The sequence below is a fragment of the Neofelis nebulosa genome, chromosome 6 (genome assembly GCF_028018385.1).
Source record: "Neofelis nebulosa isolate mNeoNeb1 chromosome 6, mNeoNeb1.pri, whole genome shotgun sequence".
Lineage (NCBI taxonomy): Eukaryota > Metazoa > Chordata > Mammalia > Carnivora > Felidae > Neofelis > Neofelis nebulosa.
The window spans coordinates 43,831,660-43,854,623 of record NC_080787.1 but is presented as its reverse complement, the minus strand read 5'-3'; the positions used below and the strand labels follow the sequence as shown (position 1 = coordinate 43,854,623).

The 22,964-nt window shown below is 41.3% G+C and overlaps 1 protein-coding gene and 1 long non-coding RNA gene across 4 annotated transcripts; one reads left to right on the top strand and one right to left on the bottom strand.

The window, feature by feature from the left end:
* The first annotated feature begins 1,078 nt into the window (after positions 1-1,078).
* MRPS10 (mitochondrial ribosomal protein S10) lies at positions 1,079-20,804 on the top strand. Of its 3 annotated transcripts, none has more exons than XM_058733946.1 (7): positions 1,079-1,249; positions 12,558-12,622; positions 12,716-12,788; positions 14,783-14,919; positions 16,764-16,872; positions 18,834-18,923; positions 19,394-20,804. In XM_058733946.1, exons 1-7 carry the CDS (start codon positions 1,094-1,096, stop codon positions 19,475-19,477), a joined length of 714 nt encoding a protein of 237 aa, XP_058589929.1. In that variant the 5' UTR covers positions 1,079-1,093; the 3' UTR covers positions 19,478-20,804. The 3 variants fall into 3 exon arrangements, with proteins under 3 accessions (XP_058589929.1, XP_058589931.1, XP_058589930.1); XM_058733948.1 differs by having other exon boundaries at positions 1,125-1,253; positions 12,719-12,788; XM_058733947.1 differs by having other exon boundaries at positions 1,126-1,253.
* LOC131514216 (uncharacterized) lies at positions 20,325-21,332 on the bottom strand. The gene is made up of 2 exons (XR_009262987.1): positions 21,118-21,332; positions 20,325-20,870 (listed from the first exon to the last, which is right to left on the bottom strand). It is a non-coding gene; the product is annotated as an uncharacterized LOC131514216 (long non-coding RNA).
* Positions 21,333-22,964: the final 1,632 nt, after the last annotated feature.

The following is a 22,964-nucleotide window of genomic DNA, read 5'->3' as shown; positions in this document are numbered from 1 at the left end:
AGCTTTATGTTACAAATAGTGGATGACCTTCATCTTGCATCATTATGTGCTGGGCATTATACCAAACATTTAATCTGCCTAGCAACTCTTTGAAGTGGGAACTATTTTATCATCTCTAGTTGATATATGAGAAAATTGAGGCTCAGAGTGGGCAAGATACTTGCCTGAGTTACTGGCAAGCCCAGTCACTCAGCAAAGTGGTAAGTCTGGGTTGAGAACCGAGATCTCCCAATTAGAAGTCCAGAAGTTTTCCATTATGCTGAATTGCCTATGTGAAAGCACTTGGGGAGAATAAAGCGTAGAGAACTGCACAAATGAAATAAATTTTTATTATAACAAACCCAGGTTATAAGCCTTTTTACTTGCAGCTAAATTATGGTGGACATTAATAACGACATTTTTTGGCTATAATACTTTTTGGTTTCTGGTACTGGATAACAGCAGCAATTGCAAATTCTGAAATGCTACAGTAACACAAGGAAATGAAGACAGGAAGACTGGGAGGATGGTGATGTACAGGATGGCTGGGTCACAAAAATGTCATTTGTTGTGGGGAAGGAATGCGGGCTTCAGGAACACAGCAAGGCTATTTTAAGGAGGTAAAGGGATGGGACCTAGACTCAGTGCAGTGGTACATTTCCTTTTTTCTTTTTCTTAAGATTTCATTTTTAAGTAATCTCTACACCAAAGGTGGGGCTCAAATTCATAACCGCAAGATCAAGAGTCACATGCTCCACTGAGCCAACTAGGCACCCCTGGTACTTTTCCTTTTAATGAAATAGAAATTTTGTTAAAATTTTGAAACATACAGAAATAGGAAAATAAATCAACCATTAATCCACTACCCAGAAATAACTGCTGCCAATATATTAACTATGTACATTTTTCAAAGCCTGTGTTCTGTTACCTCCAACCAAACAGGAACTACATAAGCAAACACGATTTGAAGAGGAAACACTGAAGGAACTCGGTAACTATCTACACAGGGGCTGATGCAATGTGACCAAGACCCAGCGTCAGCCAAGCAGCCGACCCTAGGGAAGCCAGCTGGACTCTCAGTCCCACCCTCAAAATTACGTGGAATGACGTCTCTATGGTTGCTCCTGTGCCGGAACGCAAGGCTACGCTCTCTCCTTTTGCGGAACTCTATGGTCTGAGGACGCGACTGTGCCCCGGAAGCAGTCCTAGGGGCCCGGGACGGCAAGATGGCGGCGCGAGCGGCGCTTGGGTCCATGTGCCGGCGTCTCTGGCAGGTATCTGGCGGGTGGGGGGTACCAAGCTAGCTGACAGGGCAGGAGCCGTAAAGTCTTGTTGCCGCTTGTCGTTCTGGCCATATGGAGTTTCCCCCGGTATTTATTCCGCCCCTTGGCGCATTGTTTGACGGAAGGTGGCGGGGAAGGGACTGGTTTTATTTCGAATCCTCTCATGGGATAAAACGTAAGAATCAGGGCAAACACGGGAACAAGAAGAATCGTAGGATGTCAGAGCTGGAAAGAATATTGAACAGCGTATGTCCCGCACCACTCTTTCCAGGTTTGCAAAATAAACTGAAGCTCAGAGAAGGCTTGCTTTGGTAAAAATCAGGGGCTGAACTGGTACCAGATCTTAGACCCCTCCCATGGAACCAAATTGGGATAGCTTTGATTCTGACATTAGATGAGAGTCGCGGAAGTGGTAGGAATGGGCTGTTCTCTGCGCCTTTCTTTGGAGAAAAAGCAAAAACCGTAAGCAGTGATTCTCAAGTTATTTGGCCTCAGTATCCCTTTAACACTCTAAAACTGGTTGAGGACTCGAGAGAGCTTTTGCTTTTGTCGGTTTTAGCTCTGCATATGTAACTTGTTAGAAAATAAAACTGGGAATCTTAAAAATGCTTATTCATTTAGAAGTAAGACCAAGAAGGGGCGCCTGGGTGGCTCAGTCCATTAAGCGCCTGACTCTTGATTTCAGCTCAGGCCATCATTTCAGGGTTTCTAAGTTTGAGCAGTGGGTGGGGCTCTGCGCTGTGTGGAGCTTGCTTAGTATTCTCTCTCCCTCTCTCTCTCTCTCTCTCTCTGCCCCTCGCTCGCGCGCATCTTCTGTCTCAAGAATAAATAAACTTAAAAAGAAAAGAAACAAATTAATGCATTACATATTTTATGGAAAAATAAAATTTTCAAAACAAAGTTAGTGACAAGAGTAGCAGTGTTTTATGTTTTTGTAAATCTCTTGTTAACCTTAAAAGTATATATTATTTTACCAGCAAAAATGAGTTTATTTGGGAATAGCAGAATTGCGATTCGGGACAGGCAAGGTATGGCAAGACCATAGGTAAGTCCCCAAATAAAAGAAAGGATTGTTTTAGAAAGGAGGAGGAAGTTGAGAGGGGCTGTTTTGAGTGGAAGTGCTTTGGAGAAAATCAAGAGTTCAGGGTGATGATGGTTTCTCCTTGGCTGAGTTGCAGTGTAGTCAGTTTCTTGTAGAAGATTTATCATGCATCTTTTCCTTTGGGGGCCTGTAAGTGATCATACTTCTGATTCTTCTCTTGAGGTCTGTAATTGACAGTTCTTCCAGTAATTGATGTTAAGTGATGTGGGACCCCCTTTTAGGCTCTGGACTCTAGTGAGGTTTCCTTTTATTTTTACATTTCCTCCTTTTGATCAAGATCTTTCTCCAAAAGCATTACTAATTGGGAGTCAGGTTTCCATATTTAGTGGTTTTGTTCCTCCGTGCCAGGAAGGACTTTTCCTGGTTGTTATGTCTTATGTCAGAGAGAAAATACAGATTGGAAGCATATTGAGAGGTTGGGGCACCTGGGTGGTTCAGTTGGTTGAGCATCCGACTTTGCCTCAGGTCCTGATCTCACGGTTCGTGGGTTTGAGCTCTGCATCGGGCCCTGTGCTGACAGCTCAGAGCCTGGGACCTGCTTCAGATTCTGTGTCTCCCTCTCGCTCTTCCCTCCCCTGCTTGCACTCTGTCTCTCTCAAAAATAAATAAACATTAAAAAAATTTTTTTTTAATTGAAAGAAAGAAACATACTGAGGTGACTCAAGTAACAAGTAGGGGTGGCAGGGAGAACTCTTAGGCACTTCCCATTTATCAAGACATCAGGCTTGTACCAATTGGAGATCATCTCTTTATTGGGTACATCATTTTTACAAAAGCTTGACAAGCTAAGTATAAAACTTTAAATAATTATACAAAAGAAGTAATGTAACAATTCCAAATTACACGGTGGTTCTAAACTTGTCCCCTAAGTCTGAAGGTAGCAAACTAAAATATTTATTGGCACGTATTGTGACTTGGGAGAGGAAACTTCTCCCCTACAGAGGCAAACATGGAGTCATGTATGCCTCCTGGTAGTCCCTGCTTAAAGTGGCCGTGAAGACAAAATAGTGAATATTGCAAGAACACACTGAAAGAATGAACTGGGTGCATTTTGGAAAATACAGTGTAGTTATAAACCTGAAGCAATAGCTAATGAACTTTTTGCAAAAGTAGCAAAACTCAAAACAGTATTGGTATCTCAAAAGAATTGTTTGGAACCAAATGTAATCCAATAACACAGCACGTAAGGTTGCAAATTCACGCCATAAATCTGGATAAGATTCCAGAGTCAGTTAATAGTCCAAATGGAAAAAAGAGACTTGTGAATGCTGAAACCTCTCACCCTTCAGAAAAAGCAGGTGAAAGGTTAATTTGTCATAGGTTCGTGATGAGGCTGTTTTCAAAAGGCCATCATCAAAAGAAGTGGTTTCCCCCCTTTCACGGGGGTTTGGGAAAGGTGGACAAGGGCATTTTCTTTCCACAAAAGAAATAGAAGTAAATAGTGAGGAAAAGATGTATAGGCCTGGTCTGGACATCTTGAGAAAGCTGCGTCTTCAGATGTCATCTGCTTCAGTTCTGGGAAGCCTTTACTTTTAGGTCATCAGACGGTGTGCAGGTCCAGTTAGGGTTTGTCGCTTTCTTTAGATGTGTCATGTGAGTCCAGGATTCTGTCCCTTGGAGTTTGGCAGCACAAGGGATGGTTAACAGTAGCTGATGAGGGTCCTTCCCACAAGGTTAAAGAGAGTCTTTCTGGATGTATCTTTTCCAGTAGACAAAATCTCCATATTGCAAGATGTGAAGGTCTGTCTCCCAGGTGCACTGTGAAGAGATTGCTCTACCAAAGCATAGTTGTTTTTAATGGAAATAATTAGGCCTTGGGGCCCCTGGGTGGCTCAGTCAGTTAAGTGTCCCACTCTTGATTTCGACTCAGGTCATAATTTCACGGTTCTGAGTTCAGGCCCCGCGTCAGGCTCTGCACTGAAAGTGCGGAACCTGCTTGCGATTCTCTCTCCTCCCTCTCTCTCTCCCCTTCTCCCTCTTCTCTGCCAACCCCCCCCCCCTCAATAAATAAACTTTAAAAAAAGAAGTAATCGGACCTTTACAGTATGAAATAGATCTCCTTTTATCAATTGTGGATCAAGGAGGCAAGGGCCAGGTGCATTGCACGTTCTCTGACTAGCTCAAAGGGCGAGAGTCTGAGTACCAAAGTGGGTGGATCTGAGATTGAGAAGGACCAACAGCAATGCTTTCAGCCAAGGTATTTGGAGGGTGTCTACAAAATTTGTCAGTTTACTCTTAACCTGACATTAGTAAGTTTGACTAACCCTGAGGATTAAGGTTGATATATACAATAGAAGTGTTGTAAAACCAGCCACACAGCACAGACTTGTCAAAGCACCTGACTGGTAACATGGGTTCCCCAGTCACTATGAAGTTCAAGAGGGGTTCCCCGGGTAGGAATAATCTTTTCTAACAGAAGTTTAGCAACAGAAGAAACAGTAACCTGTGTATAAGGGAAAGCTTTAGTTCAGTGAGAAACATACAGACCATGACTAAAATATATTTATATCCGCAAGATGGGGGAGCTATATGAAATTTGTGCCAACCGATTTCTTTGCATTATACTTTGGACAGGTGGGATGAGCGGGATAGACACTGTTTGCAGCCTTAGTAATATTTCCCCATGAATATGGGCTCATGACACTGTCATTTTGTCAGTAGACATGTATAATGGTAAGTCATGGGAATGTTAAAATTTCTGGTAAGGCCCGATTGTTATTTGGTCCAAACCACAGTTCTCTTTATTGAGCCAACAATTACTCAATTTCCAATATTGTTTTTTCCTCTCTGGGGCCAATTGTTAGGTATCTCTGGTTAGTTTTTCCAAATTATTATTTGGAGGAACATCCCTTTGGACCATGACAGAGTTTGGCTATTGATTTCCTTGAAAGCAGCTCTTTTGGTGGAAATAATAGCAAGGCGGTTTCCTTTTGGTACCCAGGGAGTTGAGTCTGGAATGCTTGGGAACCTTAGTAACAGCCAGTGCAGTCAGCCAAAGCATAGTATCGAATAAATTTTGGATATGGATGTTTTCAATTTTATCCCCATTGGAAACTTCTTGACTATTTCCTAACATTCCAAAATCATGAGCTACCCCAAAGGCATATTGACTGTTATAAATGTTTGCAGCTTTACCCTTAGCCAGAATTAAAGGATAGTTAAAGGGGATTCCGTGATTATTTCTTCAGAGGGCTTCAGTGCAGTGGCAGGAATGGTTAGGAATGCAGAGGCTAGGGGAATATCCCCGTGCCACAGGGTCTGGTTGTTGGCTACAATACATCATGGGTCCATGATGGTCCCCATGTTTTAGGGTGAGTACTCCAAGGGTGTTCCCTCCCTCCTCACATGCAACAAGGGAAGTTGGTAATTAGGACATCTGGGCTGTGGGCTTTATTAGGCTTTTCTTTAAAGTCCCCAAAGCTATGTCTTCTCGATTTTTCCAAATAATAGAATTAGGTTGGCCATTTCTTTTTATTCTTCAGTAAATCATATAGAGATTGAGCCATGAAAGAAGTTTCAAATCCAAATTCGACAGTAGCCAGCCAGTCCAAGAAAACCTCGTAATTGGCACTTCGTTTTAGGTTTGAGGAAGTTCAGGATGGCACAAAGCCTACCTGGATCCAGATCTGGTCCTCATTCTGAGGTCAGGTGCTCTAAGTATTGAACCAGAGTTTGAGCAAACTGCAGTTTTCTCCAGAGACTTGATGTCCTTTTAATGCCAAAAGCTTTAACAGATAGGTGCTGTCTTACTGAGAAAGGATTTGAGAAGGGCAGCAGAAAAGCAAATTATCTACAGATTCTAACAAAGTAGAGCCTATAGAAAGTTTTTTTATCATCCACATCTGTTTTTAAGGTTTGTAAAAAGTAAGGACTCTCTGTGCTGCTCTGGGGCATTATTGTCCAGGGGTCCTTCCATCCTTCCCAAGTGAAAGCAAAAAGATACTGGCTATTTTTACACTACATAGATCAATTACAGTGACAAATTTGCTTTCAGTGGGAATGGATGTCAGTAACATATGGGGGTTAGGAACAACAGGGTGCCGAGGGATAGCAATGTATTGCTCAGAGGTCCTGGATAAACCTCCATCCTTGGCCATTGAGTTTTCTCACAGGTAAAATAGGCGAGTTACTAGGACTAGTACAGGGGATAATGAGGCCCTGAGCTTTGTAACCTTCTGTTACCAGCTTGATGCCTTGCAGGGCTTCTTTATTTATAGAGTATTCATTCATTCTGGGGAGAGGTTTTGAAGGAGCTGTTGAATCTAGATGGAAAGTATACCCGTGGATTCTGCCAATCAGATGAAGATTTTGCCCAGAAAGAGGATTTGACCCAGTAGGGACAGCGTCCCCAGATGCAGCTGTAGTGCTGTCAGACATGGAGCAAATAAAAGATGTCAGAAGGTCATTTAATCTCCCTGGTTGGCTGTCTTGAGTCCTACTGTCAAATTCTAGAATTATTTCCCTCTTTTTGGGAGAAAGAAATTCCAGCATGATGTATTTCTGAAAAATCTCTGCAATCTGTAGAAGCAGAGGAACTAAGGAGAAAAGGGTGTGTGTCTCCCAAAGGGCCTAGACTAAAGAGAGCAGGGTCAGAGACAGGAAACTGGTAAAGTTTATTAGAGACCCCAGTGTTTGAACTGTTTTAGTATTCCAAGCAGGGGCTGCTTTATAGCACTGGGGTCACGCACCAAGCGTGTAGTTCTTGTGTCAATAAGGAAAGAGAAGGATTTGTTCCTGATCTGAACAGTGGTTTCCCTTAGCCAAGTAAGAGGGAGGTTTGGGAAGAACTCCTTTGGTTTCCTGGAGCCCTGTCTTGGGAATGAGGAGGACATTGGAAAGGCTGGCTATAGAGGGCTGAAGGCAAGATGGTAACAATCTTTTTTTCCTGTGTTCTGACTCTTCGCAACAATAGCAGAAACTAGGAAGTTTTTCGTTTTGTTTAAGGGCCTTCATTTGTTAGAATGAAAAATTAAGCATTTTAGTGGTCTTTCTTTTAGGTGATTCCCCTAAGGTAGTAGCAAGCTGGTTTGCCAAACCAACTAATCAGGAGCGGGCACAGTTTCCCATTCCATCATGGTCCTTTTAACAAAAAAAAAAGAGTTAGCCCAGTTCATCCCGTTAAGAAACATAGTTAAATGCTACCCCAATGGATTCAACATCAAAAGGAAGACCAGAATTTTCTTTGAAAACAATCTGAAATCAATTTTAATAGTCATGAATAGGTTCATCAGGCTTTTGTGTGCAAGACTGAATTTTGTTCCAATCAGCAGGCTTAGGAAAAGTCTACTGTAATTGCTCGGTGGAGATTTCCAGGGAATGTTCTAGCATCTTGCCAAAAATCAGGGGTCTGTTTCTCTAAACTCTTTTCAAGATGTTCCCATTGGGCTACTTACAGCCAGTGTCTGGTCTGGCCTTCTCCAACATGAATGTGGACTAATTGCTAAAAAATCTGAGAAACTGGGTTGGCAAGTTTGCAAAACTATGGGAAATGCTTCAGCAAACTTATGGGGGTTCTCAGTCATTACAGGGAAACTCTTTTTAACTATGGCTCGCAATTCAGCATTACTCCAGGGAATATAAGAAATTTGGGGGTTATTTGGAACCTCAGAAGATTTAACTTTAAAGGAGCAAATTTTAGTGGGTTCAGGGAGGGAGCAGGGAGAGGTTTGGATGAAAAGGGAAGTTTGGTGAGAAAATTAAAATGGGGAAACTGAGGGTGTAGAGGGGATGGAAGCCAACAGGAGGGAAGGAGGAGGATGTCACCACAGGTGGGGCTTGAGCATAGGTGGCTGCTACAATCCTGGGGGCCTCAGAAGCCTTTCCATCTTTGTCTCAGTCTAGAAACTATATTTTGCAGAGAACCAGTTTTAGATTAATTGGTAATGTTTGGAAGCTTTAAGACACAGGCATCCCATGGGAATGCAAGCTGGTGCAGCCACTCTGGAAAACAGTATGGAGGTTCCTCAGAAAACTAAAAATAGAACTACCCTACAACCCAGCAATTGCACTACTAGGCATTTACCCACGGGATACAGGTGTGCTGTTTCGAAGGGACACATGCGCCCCCATGTTTATAGCAGCACTATCGACAATAGCCAAAGTATGGAAAGAGCCCAAATGTCCACCGATGGATGAATGGATTAAGAAGATGTGGTATATATATACAATGGAGTATTACTCAACAATCAAAAAGAATGAAATCTTGCCATTTGCAACTATGTGGATGGAACTGGAGGGTATGATGCTAAGTGAAATTAGTCAGAGAAAGACAAAAATCATATGACTTCACTCATATGAGGACTTTAGGAGACAAAACAGATGAACATAAGGGAAGGGAAACAAAAAGAATATAAAAACAGGGAGGAGGACGAAACAGAAGAGACTCATAAATATGGAGAACAAACAGGTTTACGGGAGGGTTTGTGGGAGAGGGGATGGGCTAAATGGGTAAGGGGCACTAAGGAATCTACTCCTGAAGTCATTGTTGCACTTTATGCTAACTAATTTGGATGTAAATTTTTAAAAATAAAAAATTAAATTAAAAAAAAAAAAGACACAGGCATCCCATTCAAGTTTGACAAGTTTAGAGACATGGCTGTCCGGTTTGGTTTTGAGAAAAGTAAGTTTGGGGAGATCAAAACTTCCCCATAATGGCCAGTTGAAGTTCTAAATTACTTTCGATTAAGTCAGTCCATTTAGTTAGAAATGGGCATGAGAAGGAACCACAGTTTTTAAACATAAAACCAAGGTCCCAGAAGGAGTGCTGCCCTTAAAGCATTTTGATGACCGGGGTCCTGTTTCTTAGAGGTTTCTCTAGAGCAAAAAAAGAAAAATTCCTAAACAGCACAGTTTCAACAGGAACATCCTGGTTCCAAAGGAATCTGACCAAAGGTCAGCACAGAACCAGTGGGAACAGCCCAGTTCTGGAAAGGAGGTGGACCAAAACTAACACAGTTCCAAACAGGGCACAGTTCCAACAGGAACCGTCTGGTTCCAGAAGGGAGTCAGACCAAAGGTCAGGCAAGTACTCTGAAAGGACAAAACCTTAAAACAGATCCCAAATAAAGACTGGAGAGCTCAAAGCACAAAGAGAATAGAGCTCAAAGTGCAGGAGAAACTTAGCCTCCAACACCAGGAATGGCAAGAAAGCAGTGAGCTTAATTGCCTCTGTGGGCCCTGGCACCTGTTTGCTCACCAGCCTCAAAGCTGTTGGGGTTCATTTTTGGATCCCACTTCTGATACCAAATAATGTTAACCTTAAAAATAAAAGTTATTTTACCAGTAGAAATTGGTTTATTTGGGAATGACAAAGAAATACAGTTTGGGACATGCAAGCTATGGCAAACCATAGGCAAGTCCCATAAACAAAGGAGAGAAACATTTTATGGAGGAAAAGGAAGAAGTTGGGAAGTGCTTTGAATGAAGGTCCAGTGGAGATAAGCAGGAGTTCAGATAGTTTTTCATAGGCTGAGTCACAGAGGTAGTCAATTTCTTATAGAAGATTCAGTGAACATCTTTTCGTGTTGGGGCCTGTAATTGACAGTTCTTTCCATAATTGACATTGAGTGGTATGGCTCCCCCTTCTAACCTCCCTGCTTCATGAGGTTTCCCTTTATTCATTTTCACATTCTTTTAATGTCTGGCTTCATGGAGGGCAGCTGGATTCTCATGTTTGTTTTGCAGTCTTGCTATATCACTCAGCATGCAGCTTCTAGAAAACCTCACTGTACACGGTTGAGAGTGAGAGTGGAAAAGTTGCAAATAACGGCTATTATTAGGAAAATAGTTTTAATCTCTTGGACCCCTCAAGTCCTCAGACCACACTTGGAGAACCATTGTTCTTAAAGTCAGATGGTGGGGGTGCCTAGATGGCTCAGTCAGTTAAGCGGCCAACTCTTGGTTTCAGCTCAGGTCATGATCTCCCGGTTTTGTGAGTTCAAGCTCCACATCGGGCCCTGTGCTGACAGTGCAGAGCCTCCTTCGGATTCTCTCTCTCCCTCTCTCTCTCTGCCCCTCCCCCTCTCATGCTGTCTCTCTCAAAAATAAGAATAAACTTTTAAAAAAGGAAAAGTTAGGGGCGCCTGGGTGGCTCAGTCAGTTAAGCCTCCGACTTCGGCTCAGGTCATGATCTCGCGGTCCGTGGGTTCGAGCCCCTCATCAGGCTCTGTGCTGACAGCTCAGAGCCTGGAGTCTGTTTCAGATTCTGTGTCTCCCTCTTTCTCTTACCCTCCCCTGTTCATGCTCTCTATCTCTCTGTCTCAAAAATAAATGTTAAAAAAAAAAAAAAAAAAGAAAGAAAGAAAGAAAGAAAGAAAGAAAGAAAGAAAGAAAGAAAGAAAGAAAGAAAGAAAGAAAGAAAGAAAGAAAAAGAAAAAGAAAAGTTAGATGGTGGAAGAAGTTGAAACTTTGAACTACTAATACAATGCACACTCAGACTCGGTTCTGTCCCTTAAAAAAACAAAACAAAACAAAAGTCTTAAGAACTTCTTAAGGTTGATTGGTGGATATAACAGCACTTTAGGCTCCAGCTTTTAAAAGAAGAGGTTTATACTGGGAGAATATGACTGGGAAGTGTCCTGTTCCTTAGACCTGTGGTCCTTTTGCACAACTGGATTGTGGGGTCTCTGGCGTACATGCAGGGAGGGGATTTCCTCTGTGATTGTGTGTGGGGAATGGCACTCACTTCCAGCTGCCTTGTATTGTGCCTGATTTCCTATCTTTTTGTTTTTCTCCCTTCATCCAAGGGCGAATATGAAGGTTTTGGTTTGCGTCCATCTTGGGTACAGAGGGAGGACAGGACAATAAGCTAAGAATAGGCTTTTAAAACATACTTAGGTGACCCTCAGTTGGTTTAAGTTTTACTTGTACTAAAGTGTTATTTTCATCTTCTAAGTATTTTTAGGGATCTTACTGTAATTCTCCTTTCTCAAGTTACATTTTTAAATCTCAAGATAGCTTAAGCGGAAAATAGAAGGCAAATTGCATATATAATAGTACCATAGGTCTCCTAAAACTAGAAGTTTTGTCCACTAGGGGGAGCTGACAGTAAAGGATTTGGAAATGCTGGATTGTTGGGAGTATGAAGTACAGCAGTGGTAGAAGACGGGTGTCAGTTTCACTGTGCATTTCAATTTATTTATAAACTAAGCTAACCCAGCCAAGCCAAGAAATACATATGCTAGAAAAGATGTAGGAAAGCTTCAAAAAAAGGTTACTTTAGAATTACTGTCCAGCTCTTGATTATAAAGAGACTTATTGCTCAGAAATATTCAGGCAAAATAAATATTATATTGAAGTACATTTAATCTATAAAAACCAATGGAAGAATGAAGTCACATTTTTTTTCCTTGATGTCCACATATTTTATTTTATTTTATTTTATTTTATTTTATTTTATTTATTTATTTATTTATTTATTTATTTATTTATTTATTTATTTTTAATGTTTATTTTTGAGAGAGAGAGAGAGAGAGACAGAGCATGAGCAGGAGAGGGGCAGAGAGACAGGGAGACACAGAATCCAAAGCAGGTTCCAGGCTCTGAGCTGGCAGCACAGAGCCCAACATAGGGCTCAAACCCATGAACTGTGAGATCATGACCTGAGCCAAAGTCAGACACTCAACCGACTGAGCCAGCCAGGGGCCCCTTTTTTTTTCTTTTCACATATTTAAGTCATAGGTGTTCTTTTAATGTGAGAATTGCGTGTGTGTATGAGAGAGAAAGAGAATTGCTTTTTTTTTTTTTTAAATATTTGAGAGAGAGCGCAAACAGGAGCAGAAAGAGAGGAAGAGTGAATCCCAAGCAGACTCTGGACTGTCACTATAGAGCCCGACACAAGGCTCGAACCCACGAACCATGAGATCATTGCCTGAGCTGAAATCAAGAGTCAGACGCTTAACCAACTGAGCCACCCAGGCGCCCCAAGAATTCCTTGTTTGAAAAAGTTCTTACTCCTGAGCTTTAAAAGACACAAATTCTCTACTATTTTGAGAGTCTTTTTTGATTATGCACTCTGTCATTGTTCTCTTGTTTTAAAATGAAATCTAATCTGGCATTTTAGTTACCTCAGTGTCTTCATTTGAAATAATGAGATAGCCTTATTTGAAGCATTGTACACCTTTTGATTTTTTTAGTGGAAACTATGAATGATTTGAATACTGACTTTAATTCTAAAACATGCTCCTCATTTTTAGGGTTCAAGGAGTTTTTCTGTAAACAGTTCTAAGAGCAGTACAGCCAGAAATGGTGGCTTTCTCCTGTAAGTATATAATATAATTGGGTTTGCTAAATCGAATAAGGAAATGGGCTTTTGTGCTGTTTTACTTAGGTTTCTCTTTGTTTCCACACATAGCAGTACCAGTATGAAGTGGGTGCAGTTTTCAAACCTACACGTTGATATTCCCAAGGATTTGACCAAGCCCACGGTATGTACTCTCTGTTTCTTGGTAAGGAGCTATATTAGCAATAAATTTTCCTCATTATTTCCTTTGGGGCTGTTTCCCGAGCACTTTAGAGTAAAAATATTTTGTTTTTGAATACTGGCACGTGCACGGTGTGCCTGAGTAAAGTACTCTGTAATGTCCCTGGCTGCTCATATTATGTTTCAGAGAATCAGGGAATCAATTATTTACCCCAAGTAACTGTGGGAATAAGCAGTCGTTTGCTTTAGCTCAGCGTAATGTGAAGGGTTGTCATAATTAATGATGCAGAATACTTGTTATTACATTAGGGAAATTTTTTTCTCTTTTAGGCTTTCAGGTCTTTGTTTTCATGTTAAGACATTGAACCTGGGCCTGGACAATCCTTTATTGTTCACAGTGAGAAAGCACATTACCACAGTAAAGAAAATCTAGAAGTAGCTGTGTAACCTTTTTTCCTTTAAGTAAAAATCATGATTCTGTGAGCCCAGTTTTTGTGTAAATTTGTGGTTTAAAAAATCCTTACAAATTCTGAAACCTTTCATTTCCACCCCTCACAAATAATCCCCTTTAACGGTTTGTCATGAATCCTTCTAGACATTTGTCTGTATGTAATCATCTTGTCTGTGCACATGCACACCAAAATGAAATTGTGTTCTACATAATGTACTGCTCTTTTGATTTTTCTTTCACTGAATAAATACTGGGTATATTTCCATGGCAATACCTATAAACTCTGGGTCTCCAAGTCAGATGTTTGCCTGGGCCAGGCCTGTAAGGAAAGGTGGTAGGGTGGGCACGGTGGCAGGCTGTGCCCTTTATAAGCGAGACAGCTGCTACTTACTCTAGCCACTTGTTGCCACATGGGAAATCAGACCTAGTGATGTCACATGGTCTCAAATTTTCCAAGCTAAACTGAAATCCAAATTTTTATTCAAAATCTCTTGATTTTTTTATATCACGACAGATTCAAACTCTCTTTAAAACCTTCTGAGGACCAATCAGAAACACCTCTTAGGGCTATATTCCCTCTCCCTTGTGCCCTAGGTTATGGTGTAGAATATCCGTGTACTCTGTTCTTTCCAGCAACCCTACCTAACCTTGGGGATAATTGAGAGTAAATGTCTAGCTTGCTTCCTGGTTAGTAAGTAGATTTCCTTTGAGGAGCAAAGTAATTTAACCCTGAATCATTGGATTAGTAAGATAAATTACTGGTCTAATGGATGGATGAAGGTGAAGGTAATTCACCCCTTGGAGGAAAGTCAGAAATGTCAAACCCATTATTCCTAAAATCTTTAAGCATTAGAGTGGAAGAGGTACAAGTTAAATGTACAGTCAGTGCCATAACATTTTAATTAGAAATGAGTAATTTTTCTATTAGGGTAGGCAAAACATACATGAATACAACCAATAAAAATATAAATAGCAATAGCTTGCCTTTGTAAAACAACGTTTTATGACTTATAAGCACTTTAATCTGTGTTTACATGTTAGCGCCCTACAGAAATGCCGTGAGTGGTGCTGTGAGCTCTAGCATGGGTATTCTTCCGTTTTATGCATAAGGAAACTGAAATATGGTGAGATGGTATGACTTGCCCGTTGTCATTCAGCTATAAGAAGCAGAGTTTAATTCTCAATCCAAGTCTTCTGCCCTTCTAACCAGGCTACTTGGTTAACAGACCCCAGAATCCTTTCCCATGGTGTATTTGGGGCCCAATAAATATTAAGTTAGAAGGTCTCATTAGTGATTTTGTAGGTTGCTTGGAAGTCCTTTTGATTTAAAGTATATTTTAACAGATTGTAAGCGTCATTGTGGAGATCTGAATGTGTTAGTATCTAGCTACTTAGGCTAACAGTATTAAGATGTTGCTCAGCATTTTTCTCCCCATTTATTAGTAAACTCTGAAAGTGTTCAATTGAGGATAATATGTTAAATTTTCCAGTTATAAATATTGGAGGAACCACAACTGAAACTTTTCTTCTTGATTTGAAAATTTTAGATAACGATTTCTGATGAACCAGATACATTATATAAGCGCCTGTCAGTTTTAGTAAAAGGCCATGATAAAGCCGTATTGGACAGTTATGAATATTTTGCCGTGCTTGCTGCTAAAGAACTTGATATCTCTATTAAAGTGTAAGTATTTATCTTTCCTAATCTGACCTTTTAGCTGCTGTAACATGATCAACCAGGAAAATGGTGCTCATCCCAACTAGGTGTGAGCTCTTTTTTTTTTTTTTTTTTTTTTTTTTTGAGCGTGTTGGGGAGGGGCGGGGGGGGGATAGAGCATCCGAGGTGGGCTTCGTGCTGACGGCAGTGAGCCCGATATGGGGCTCAAACTCACAAACTGTGAGATCATGACCTGAGCCAAAGTCAGACGCTCAACTGACCAAGCCACCCAGGCGCCCCAGGTCTAAACTCTTAAAACAGCATAGAACCTCATGGTAGATAGAGCTTAGGTTTGTCATATTATCAGGATTCCTATCTACTAGAATTTTTAAGTATTAGAATGAGTGAACAAGAAAAATAGAGGAAATCCTTTCTTTAGCAATTGCATAGACATAGGACACCCAAGAAGCCCTCATGTCTGGGCCCTCCATGGGGCAGGGAGGTGGATTAGGTAAACAAGCAATCTTTTTAGACTCTTTGGGTTTGATGGTCTTTGTCTAATATAGCCATTATTTTAAAACCAGCCTTCAGAAACACTAGTCACCCAGTAATTTCATGCAGGAGTCAGGTGAGCTTCATATGGCCTTGAAATCACTGCCGGCTCAAGTGTAACTATAGTTGTCTCCCCCTTACCCGTCTAGGATACTTCCAAGACCCCCAGTGGATGCCTGAAACCACAGATAGCACTGAACCCTATATGTACTGTTTTCTCCTATACATATATACCTGTGAGGAAGTTACTTATAAATTAGGCACGGTAAGAAATTAACTAGTAATGAAACAGAACAGTTGCAACAATATGCTGTAATAAAAGTTATGTGAATGTGCTGTCTGTCTCCCCCTCTTCAGAATTTCTTACTGTACTGTACTCACCCTTGTGATGAGATGAGACCATAAAATGCCCACGTGATGAAGGGCACCTGGGTGGCTCAGTCAGTTAAACGTTGACCTCTTGATATTGGCTTAGGTCATGATCTCATGGCCCGTGACATTGAACCCCATGTCAGGCTCTGCACTGACAGCATGGAGCCTGCTTGGGATTTTCTCCCCACTTGCATGCATGCGTTCCCTCCCTCTCTCCCTCCCCCCCCCCCAAAATAAATAAACATTAAAAAATAATTGCCCACAGGATGAGAGGAAGTGAGGGGAATGATGTAGGCACTGTGATATATGGTGTGATGTTAGGCTGCTACTGACCTGACTCCCTCAGAAGGAGTTCTCATCTGCTTCTGGGCCACGGTTGACCACGGGCAACTGAAACTGCTGAGAGCAAAACCGCGGATAAGGGGTGATTCCTGCAACCCTCTTCTCTCATCACCTGCTCCTGGTGCTAAACAAGGCCCATTTGGGGCTTTGCCAGCCTTGCCTTATAACAAAACAGAAGGAACCCACACGTTTCCCATAACAGACTTTAGTTTTGTGGTTATCAGTGTTTGTGATTTTTCTAAAATAATACACAAACAGTAGCACATGGCTGCTACTCCTCACAGTTCATATATTTGGTCAGAAAGGGAGTTCAGGGTTGTAAAAGCCGCAGGTGCATGTGTGTGCCCTTGCATGCCAAGGCTCATTTTTGGGGCTGTGGAATAATGTTCCCATTGCTGTCTGGGGTGTTTGTTTTGGCCTGAGCTTTATGACAGCGGTTGTTACACAGGACATTCTTGACAAATGGAAGTCTGTAAATGGTAGCTAATGCCTGTAATTGAGTATGAGCCTGACCTACAAAATTGTGCAATCATGCTTTGATATCAGTGACTCAGGTTTTAACATCACTTAGCTTAAGCATGTTGTTTCGCCCATTAATTTTTCAGACATGAGCCTCCAAGAAAAATAGAACGATTTACTCTTCTCAAATCAGTGCATATTTTCAAGAAGCACAGAGTTCAGTATGAAATGAGAACACTTTACAGATGTTTAGAGGTGAGTTTATTTCAAACATTCAAGCATTTTTGAAATACCTGGAATTTCACACTAGCACATTGTAACTTTCCTTTGATGTTGACCGGGTTGACTTCTTTCAGTCTGCCCATGACTGATAGTTGTAGAGAAGGTAAATGATAGGAAATCAAACTCAAATAAACCATCCTTAAGAGCAGTTCATACTTTAACTCAGCAATGCAATTATGCTAATTTTCATACAATAATATGGCCTTGGAATAATTTTACTTATATTTCAAAAATGCTAGTTAAGTTTTTATATACTTCTAGTGATCCTTTTTACATGCTAACTGGGTTTTCCATGTCTGTGCCGGGCACCATTAAGGTTTTCCATTCATCTGTTATTCCTTTGTGCATCCAGTAGGGTCAGCATAGTCTTGTGGTTAAGAAGAGTGAGCGTTCTGGAATCAGACAGATCCAAGTACTGGCACATACCAGTTGTGTGATCTGTACCTCAGTGCTCTCATCTGTAGAATGAGAGTAATAATGGTACCCATCTCATAAGGTTAGTGAGAAGATAAAATGAGATATTTATCGAAAGCACTTAGAATACTGCCATCACATAGTAAGTGATTAATACAGTAAAACCTTGGATTGCGAGTAACTTGTGTGAGTGTTCTGCAAGATGAGCAAACATTTCCTTTTTTTTTTTTTTTTTTTTTTTAATTTTTTTTTCAACGTTTTTTTTTTATTTATTTTTGGGACAGAGAGAAACAGAGCATGAACGGGGGAGGGGCAGAGAGAGAGGGAGACACAGAATCGGAAACAGGCTCCAGGCTCCGAGCCATCAGCCCAGAGCCCGACGCAGGGCTCGAACTCACGGACCGCGAGATCGTGACCTGTCTGAAGTCGGACGCTTAACCGACTGCGCCACCCAGGCACCCCCAAACATTTCTAATAAATTTACAATACAAGTAGTATGTGATGCCGAACATCACATGATCACAACTGAGCCAGTGGTTCTTCTCTCTCTCTCTTTCTCTCTCACTCTCACTCTCTCACTCTGGGATTGTGGGTGATCATCTCGCATGCTCAGATGCTTGGTCTCAGGCTGCGGTGTTTGGTAGAAGTCAGTGATTTTTCAGAACGTTGGAAGGTGCCCACAACTGGCACTAGTGTATGTTTTGTCCCTTCAAAGCACCTATGGACAGTCCTTTGCTCTTCCATACAAGAGTAAGCTTAGGAATGTTTTGCTTCATTCTTTGTCAGGCTGCCTGCACATATAGGCCCTTTCCTCTGCTGCCTGATTGCCAGTTACATAAATACAGTATGTGGCAAGAGTTTATTAATACTGTTCTGTTGTCAACATCTGAACATACACAATGGCCCCCATGCAGAAGAAGATTCCACTGAGTCAATAGATAGCAGTGATTCCATTAGTGATAGTGAAAATCGTCCTACACAATAACCCTCCTCTCTCTTGTCTCCCTCACACCAGCCATGAAGGGTTTTGAAGGTAAGTGCAGGTGAATTTGTTTATTTTTCTTTGTATTTTGTATTTTCTTTATTTTGTATTCTATTACAGTATTGTAATTATTTTTATATGAGTATTTTTGAGGTAGAACGAATCATCTGAACTTTCATTATTTCTTATGGGGAAATTCACTTTGATATACAAGTGCTTTGGATTACAGGCATGTTTCCGGAACAAATCGTGCTCACAAACCAAGGTTTTACTGTAAATGTTAATGAAACAAATGCAGGTATGCTGCTTTAACATCATGCTTGTTGGGTGGGTTCCATAGAGCCCTGGTTTTAAGGTGTTCTATGTCATACTCCCCCTTCCAGTCAACCAGAGGATCTATATACTCTTTTCCTTTTAAATTGGAATTCTTTGTAGGATTTCATGAAGAAAAGGCTGTACTGCTTTTACTTAAAAACAAAAACTTAACATTTCTGCTTTAACAGCATATCATGAACCAATTTCATGTTTGACATTTTAGTTAGAACATCTGACTGGAAGTACAGCGGATGTCTACTTGGAATATATTCAGCGAAACTTACCTGAAGGAGTTGCCATGGAAGTTATAAAGGTATGATTTAAATTTCTACCTCTGATGGAGGGAGGCCTGTATTGTTTTGCCACATCGCGGGCCTGTCTCGGCCCACCGAGTAAGCGGGATGGCCCGTGGCAGGTGTGGAGGCAGAGCTGGGGTCCCTGCCCCTCTGCAGCAGTGGCAGCTGAGCGGAATCCCGCCACTGCAGCCTCTTCCTCCTCCCCGGGCCGCCTCTGGAGTCTTCCTCCCGCTTAGCAGTTGCCTAGATGCGGGGTCTACGTTAATTGGCGGTGTCCCTGGAGATCACCGGGGATCAGATCGACCATTTGTGAGAGTGTTTTGTATACCATCCGGTTTCCTTCTGTTTCAGAACCCTACAAAAAGGTGAGAGGGGTAAAAGGAAGAAAGAAGGCAAGAGGATTTGAGGGAACAGAGTTCATCCAATTTGTGGCTAAAGAGTTGGGTTAAGTCCACATTATGTTATAGTTTTGTTCTTCTCTTTTTAGACAAAACTAGAACGGTTACCAGAACACATCAAGGAGCCAATCTGGGAAACAGTACCAGAGGAAAAAGCAGAAAGCAGGTCCTAAAGTCTCAGCCAGTCTACTTGCACCGGCGTTTGACCCAAGGGTGGCTCAAACACGTATGTTGAAATAGAGGCTTCCAGTGGGAGCGACCGTGAGTGCACTTGACCACTCTGTTGAGCCCACGTGCCCTGATCAGCTCAAAGCGGGGGTGAAACTTTAATGACACACTGGACCACAGTGAAAACCACTTCACCTTACTCTTTTGTACACATCATTGTTTCATTTCCGATTTTAACAAATGTGAGCAAGCCACTTTGACTACTGTGCACCAAAAGAATCAGGTTTCTGTTTTGTCATTCTGTTACAGTTCAGTTATCAGTTTGCACTGAGTTTAACTTGTGTCACTTCATTTGTCTGAAAGTGAATGTTTGAAATAACTCCTTACACACATTTTTTCCTTTTCAGCTACTTAGAAGGAACCTTCAGTTAATTTGGTTAATGTAACATTGTAACGCCAAACAGTTTTTGATAATTTAGCTAGTGCAAGCTGGAAAATCCTGGTGTGGAGGTGGTGACCTCCAAATTTCACCTCATTTAAGCGTGACATTCTTGAAAATGAATGTACTGTGCAGCAGATCACGTACACTTGTGGCACACACTGAACTCTTCTTGTCGCCCAAACCCTTGCCAGGCTGCCAAGAAGGAGCACTGTAGTGGAATTTGAGCTCTCAAGAAATGACTGTCTGCATCACTTTTTTCATCCCGTGATTCATTCATTCAACAGGCTTTTATTTTGGTAGCTCTGTAACCAGCACTGTAGTAAATACCAAACGTTGAATGGAAGTATGGCTTTTGAAAAACATGCAGGGCACAGATAAATATTTTTCCTTATTAAGTCCCACACTGATAAGGCCTCTTTGTTTTGGTAAATGGCATTCTTTTTGTTTGGAGATGGCTACTTTTCCATGAAATTAAATCAGTTAAAACCCTGAAAGAGGCAGGACTACAATGTGCTGAAACTGCTGGTGTATCATCCCCAAGGGAGTGATTCGTTTCCTTTTTTACAGCAGAAGCAGGTCCATGTCTTTTGCGGTTTCCTTCACATCTTTGGGGTAGTTAGGACTCCTCAGTTTTTCCTCCCTTAAACTTAAGCTGGAGTCCCTGTTCTCTTTTCCCTGACCTACTATCAGGTGTCAATGTTTTGAATGCATACTGCTTATGTATCAGACTTCCATTACTGTCATTAACATGAAAAGAATTACAGCCTGTGCCCTCACTCAGCTCACAGCTCAGTTGTTGACTGTGTCATTCACAAATGCCTAAAGCATGCTTATCCCAGGTGTAAACCTCGGGATTAAGAACTAGTCAATAAAACCAGCGATATAATAGAGGTATATCTTGCAAAGCAGCGATCTGTGACCCATTTTTACTTTAAAAGAAAAAGTTCCTGGGGCGCCTGGGTGGCGCAGTCGGTTAAGCGTCCGACTTCAGCCAGGTCACGATCTCGCGGTCCGTGAGTTCGAGCCCCGCGTCAGGCTCTGGGCTGATGGCTCGGAGCCTGGAGCCTGTTTCTGATTCTGTGTCTCCCTCTCTCTCTGCCCCTCCCCCGTTCATGCTCTGTCTCTCTCTGTCCCAAAAATAAATTAAAAACGTTGAAAAAATTTAAAAAAAAAAAAAAAGAAAAGAAAAAGTTCCTTAAATACATATCCACATCTAAACTTTTTTACAGACAGTATTAATCACTGTATCATAAGATGATTTTTGCAAACTTGGCTTCCATTGACTCTCCGTGTGAGTTCCTTTCAAGATGTGCAGCTGTTTTCAGACTGAATTAACCTGTAAACCAGATTACTTGGCACTTCACGTTATATATTAAAATCTTGTTTTAAGGTAAATATACAAATAAACTACACACACAACAGAAGCTGGTGATATTTCTTTGACAAAAGCATTTGGTATACTTGAAGCCTATTTCCTGATAGAAACAAGAGGATTTCTTCATCCTGATAGGCTGAGAAATTCATTTTTTTTTTTTAGTTGGGTCTCCTGAGCAAAATGCGTAATCTGAAAATGAGAATTAATGCCCAGGTACCACTTGTCCATGTGGGGAAGGGAGGTAATGAGAAAAGCGGATCTGATGGAATGAACCGGAAGGCACGTAGCAAGTGAGGTTATTTTTTTTTTTTTACTGAGGTATAACCCTGAGTTCATCATTGCTATCTCTGATCTGAGGTATATTTTCTTTTCATATGAAATAAAATAATGTTATGGTCTGTTTAAAATTATTGGTAGACCTCCACAGATGAAACCCATTCAAGGGCTTAGTCTTGATGCTTTCAAAGCAAATCACCTGTCTGTTCCTTTGGCCACTTAGACATGCCACAGTGAGTACAGACAGCAAATTGGGGCGCCTGGGTGGCTCAGTTGGTTAGGCATCCGACTTCAGCTCAGGTCATGATCTCACGGTTCGTGAGTTCAAGCCCCGTGTCGGGCTCTGTGCTGACAGCTCGGAAGCCTAGAGCCTGCTTCGGCTTCTGTGTCTCCCTCGCTCTCTGCCCCTCCCCCACTCACGCTTTGTCTCCCTCCATCTCTCAAAAATGAATAAACGTTAAAAAAAATTTTTTTTAAGTACCGACAGCAATTATTTTAAGCCAGTATAATTTCTTAACACTTCTACTTGTTAAAGCTACTCTTGCTCCTTTCTTACATTATATTATTTAGTTTTACTGCAACATTAATGAGTAGCAGAGTAGAGAAAACAGACTTTGGAGTCAGGCCTGAGTCAGATAAGAGTTCAAAGCTAACTGATTTAAACTTGGGCAGGATACTTCACCCTGGCAGAGCCTCCATTTACACATTAGTAAAATGTAGGAAACCTCCTACTTACTAAGGTTGGAGTGTTAAAATAGATAGCTTATAAAGCACCTCACACTGACCCCAGACAGATAATAGACTGACTAAATAATAGCTGGTAGTGGAGGCAGTACAAATTGGATGCTACTCCAGACGCTCGTGTGCTGTATGTACTGTTTAAACACCAGCTGGAAAGGACCTGAGAGTATCGCTAAGGTGTGGACAACCCTTAGAGCAGCTGCGAAGTTTCATTTACTTATTTGCTTACCGAAGTTGATGCGAAGCTTAATTGAGATGAGAAAACACATAACGTGCTTATTATAATCACCACCACACATGATGCCAAGCATTTTACATAGTCATTTACAGATGCTATCTTACTTCATCTTTATAACAACCCAATAAAGTAGTTATGATGATTATCTCCATTTTACAGAGCAGAAAACCAGGTTATGACCAGCCCACTTAGTCACCCTTCCAGTTTACAGATGAAGCTGAGACAAAAAAGGTGAAACTGATTTGTGTGTCAGTTAGAGGCAGGGACAGCCCAGAACCTAATTTCCAAAGGCTAGGAGGTACTCAGAAGTCCACATATATGTTTTTTTAATTTTTTAAATGTTTATTCATTTGTTTTTGAGAGAATGAGTATGAGCGAGGGAGGGACAGAGAGAGACACAGAATCCAAAACAGGCTCCAG

Excerpts from the sequence above, each read along its gene's own strand:
- MRPS10 (XM_058733946.1), top strand. The coding sequence starts at position 1,094 with ATGGTTGCTCCTGTGCCGGAACGCAAGGCTACGCTCTCTCCTTTTGCG. Across the intron at positions 1,250-12,557 it reads TCCATGTGCCGGCGTCTCTG|GGTTCAAGGAGTTTTTCTGT; the intron begins GCAGGTATCTGG and ends CCTCATTTTTAG. Across the intron at positions 16,873-18,833 it reads CACTTTACAGATGTTTAGAG|TTAGAACATCTGACTGGAAG; the intron begins GTGAGTTTATTT and ends TTGACATTTTAG.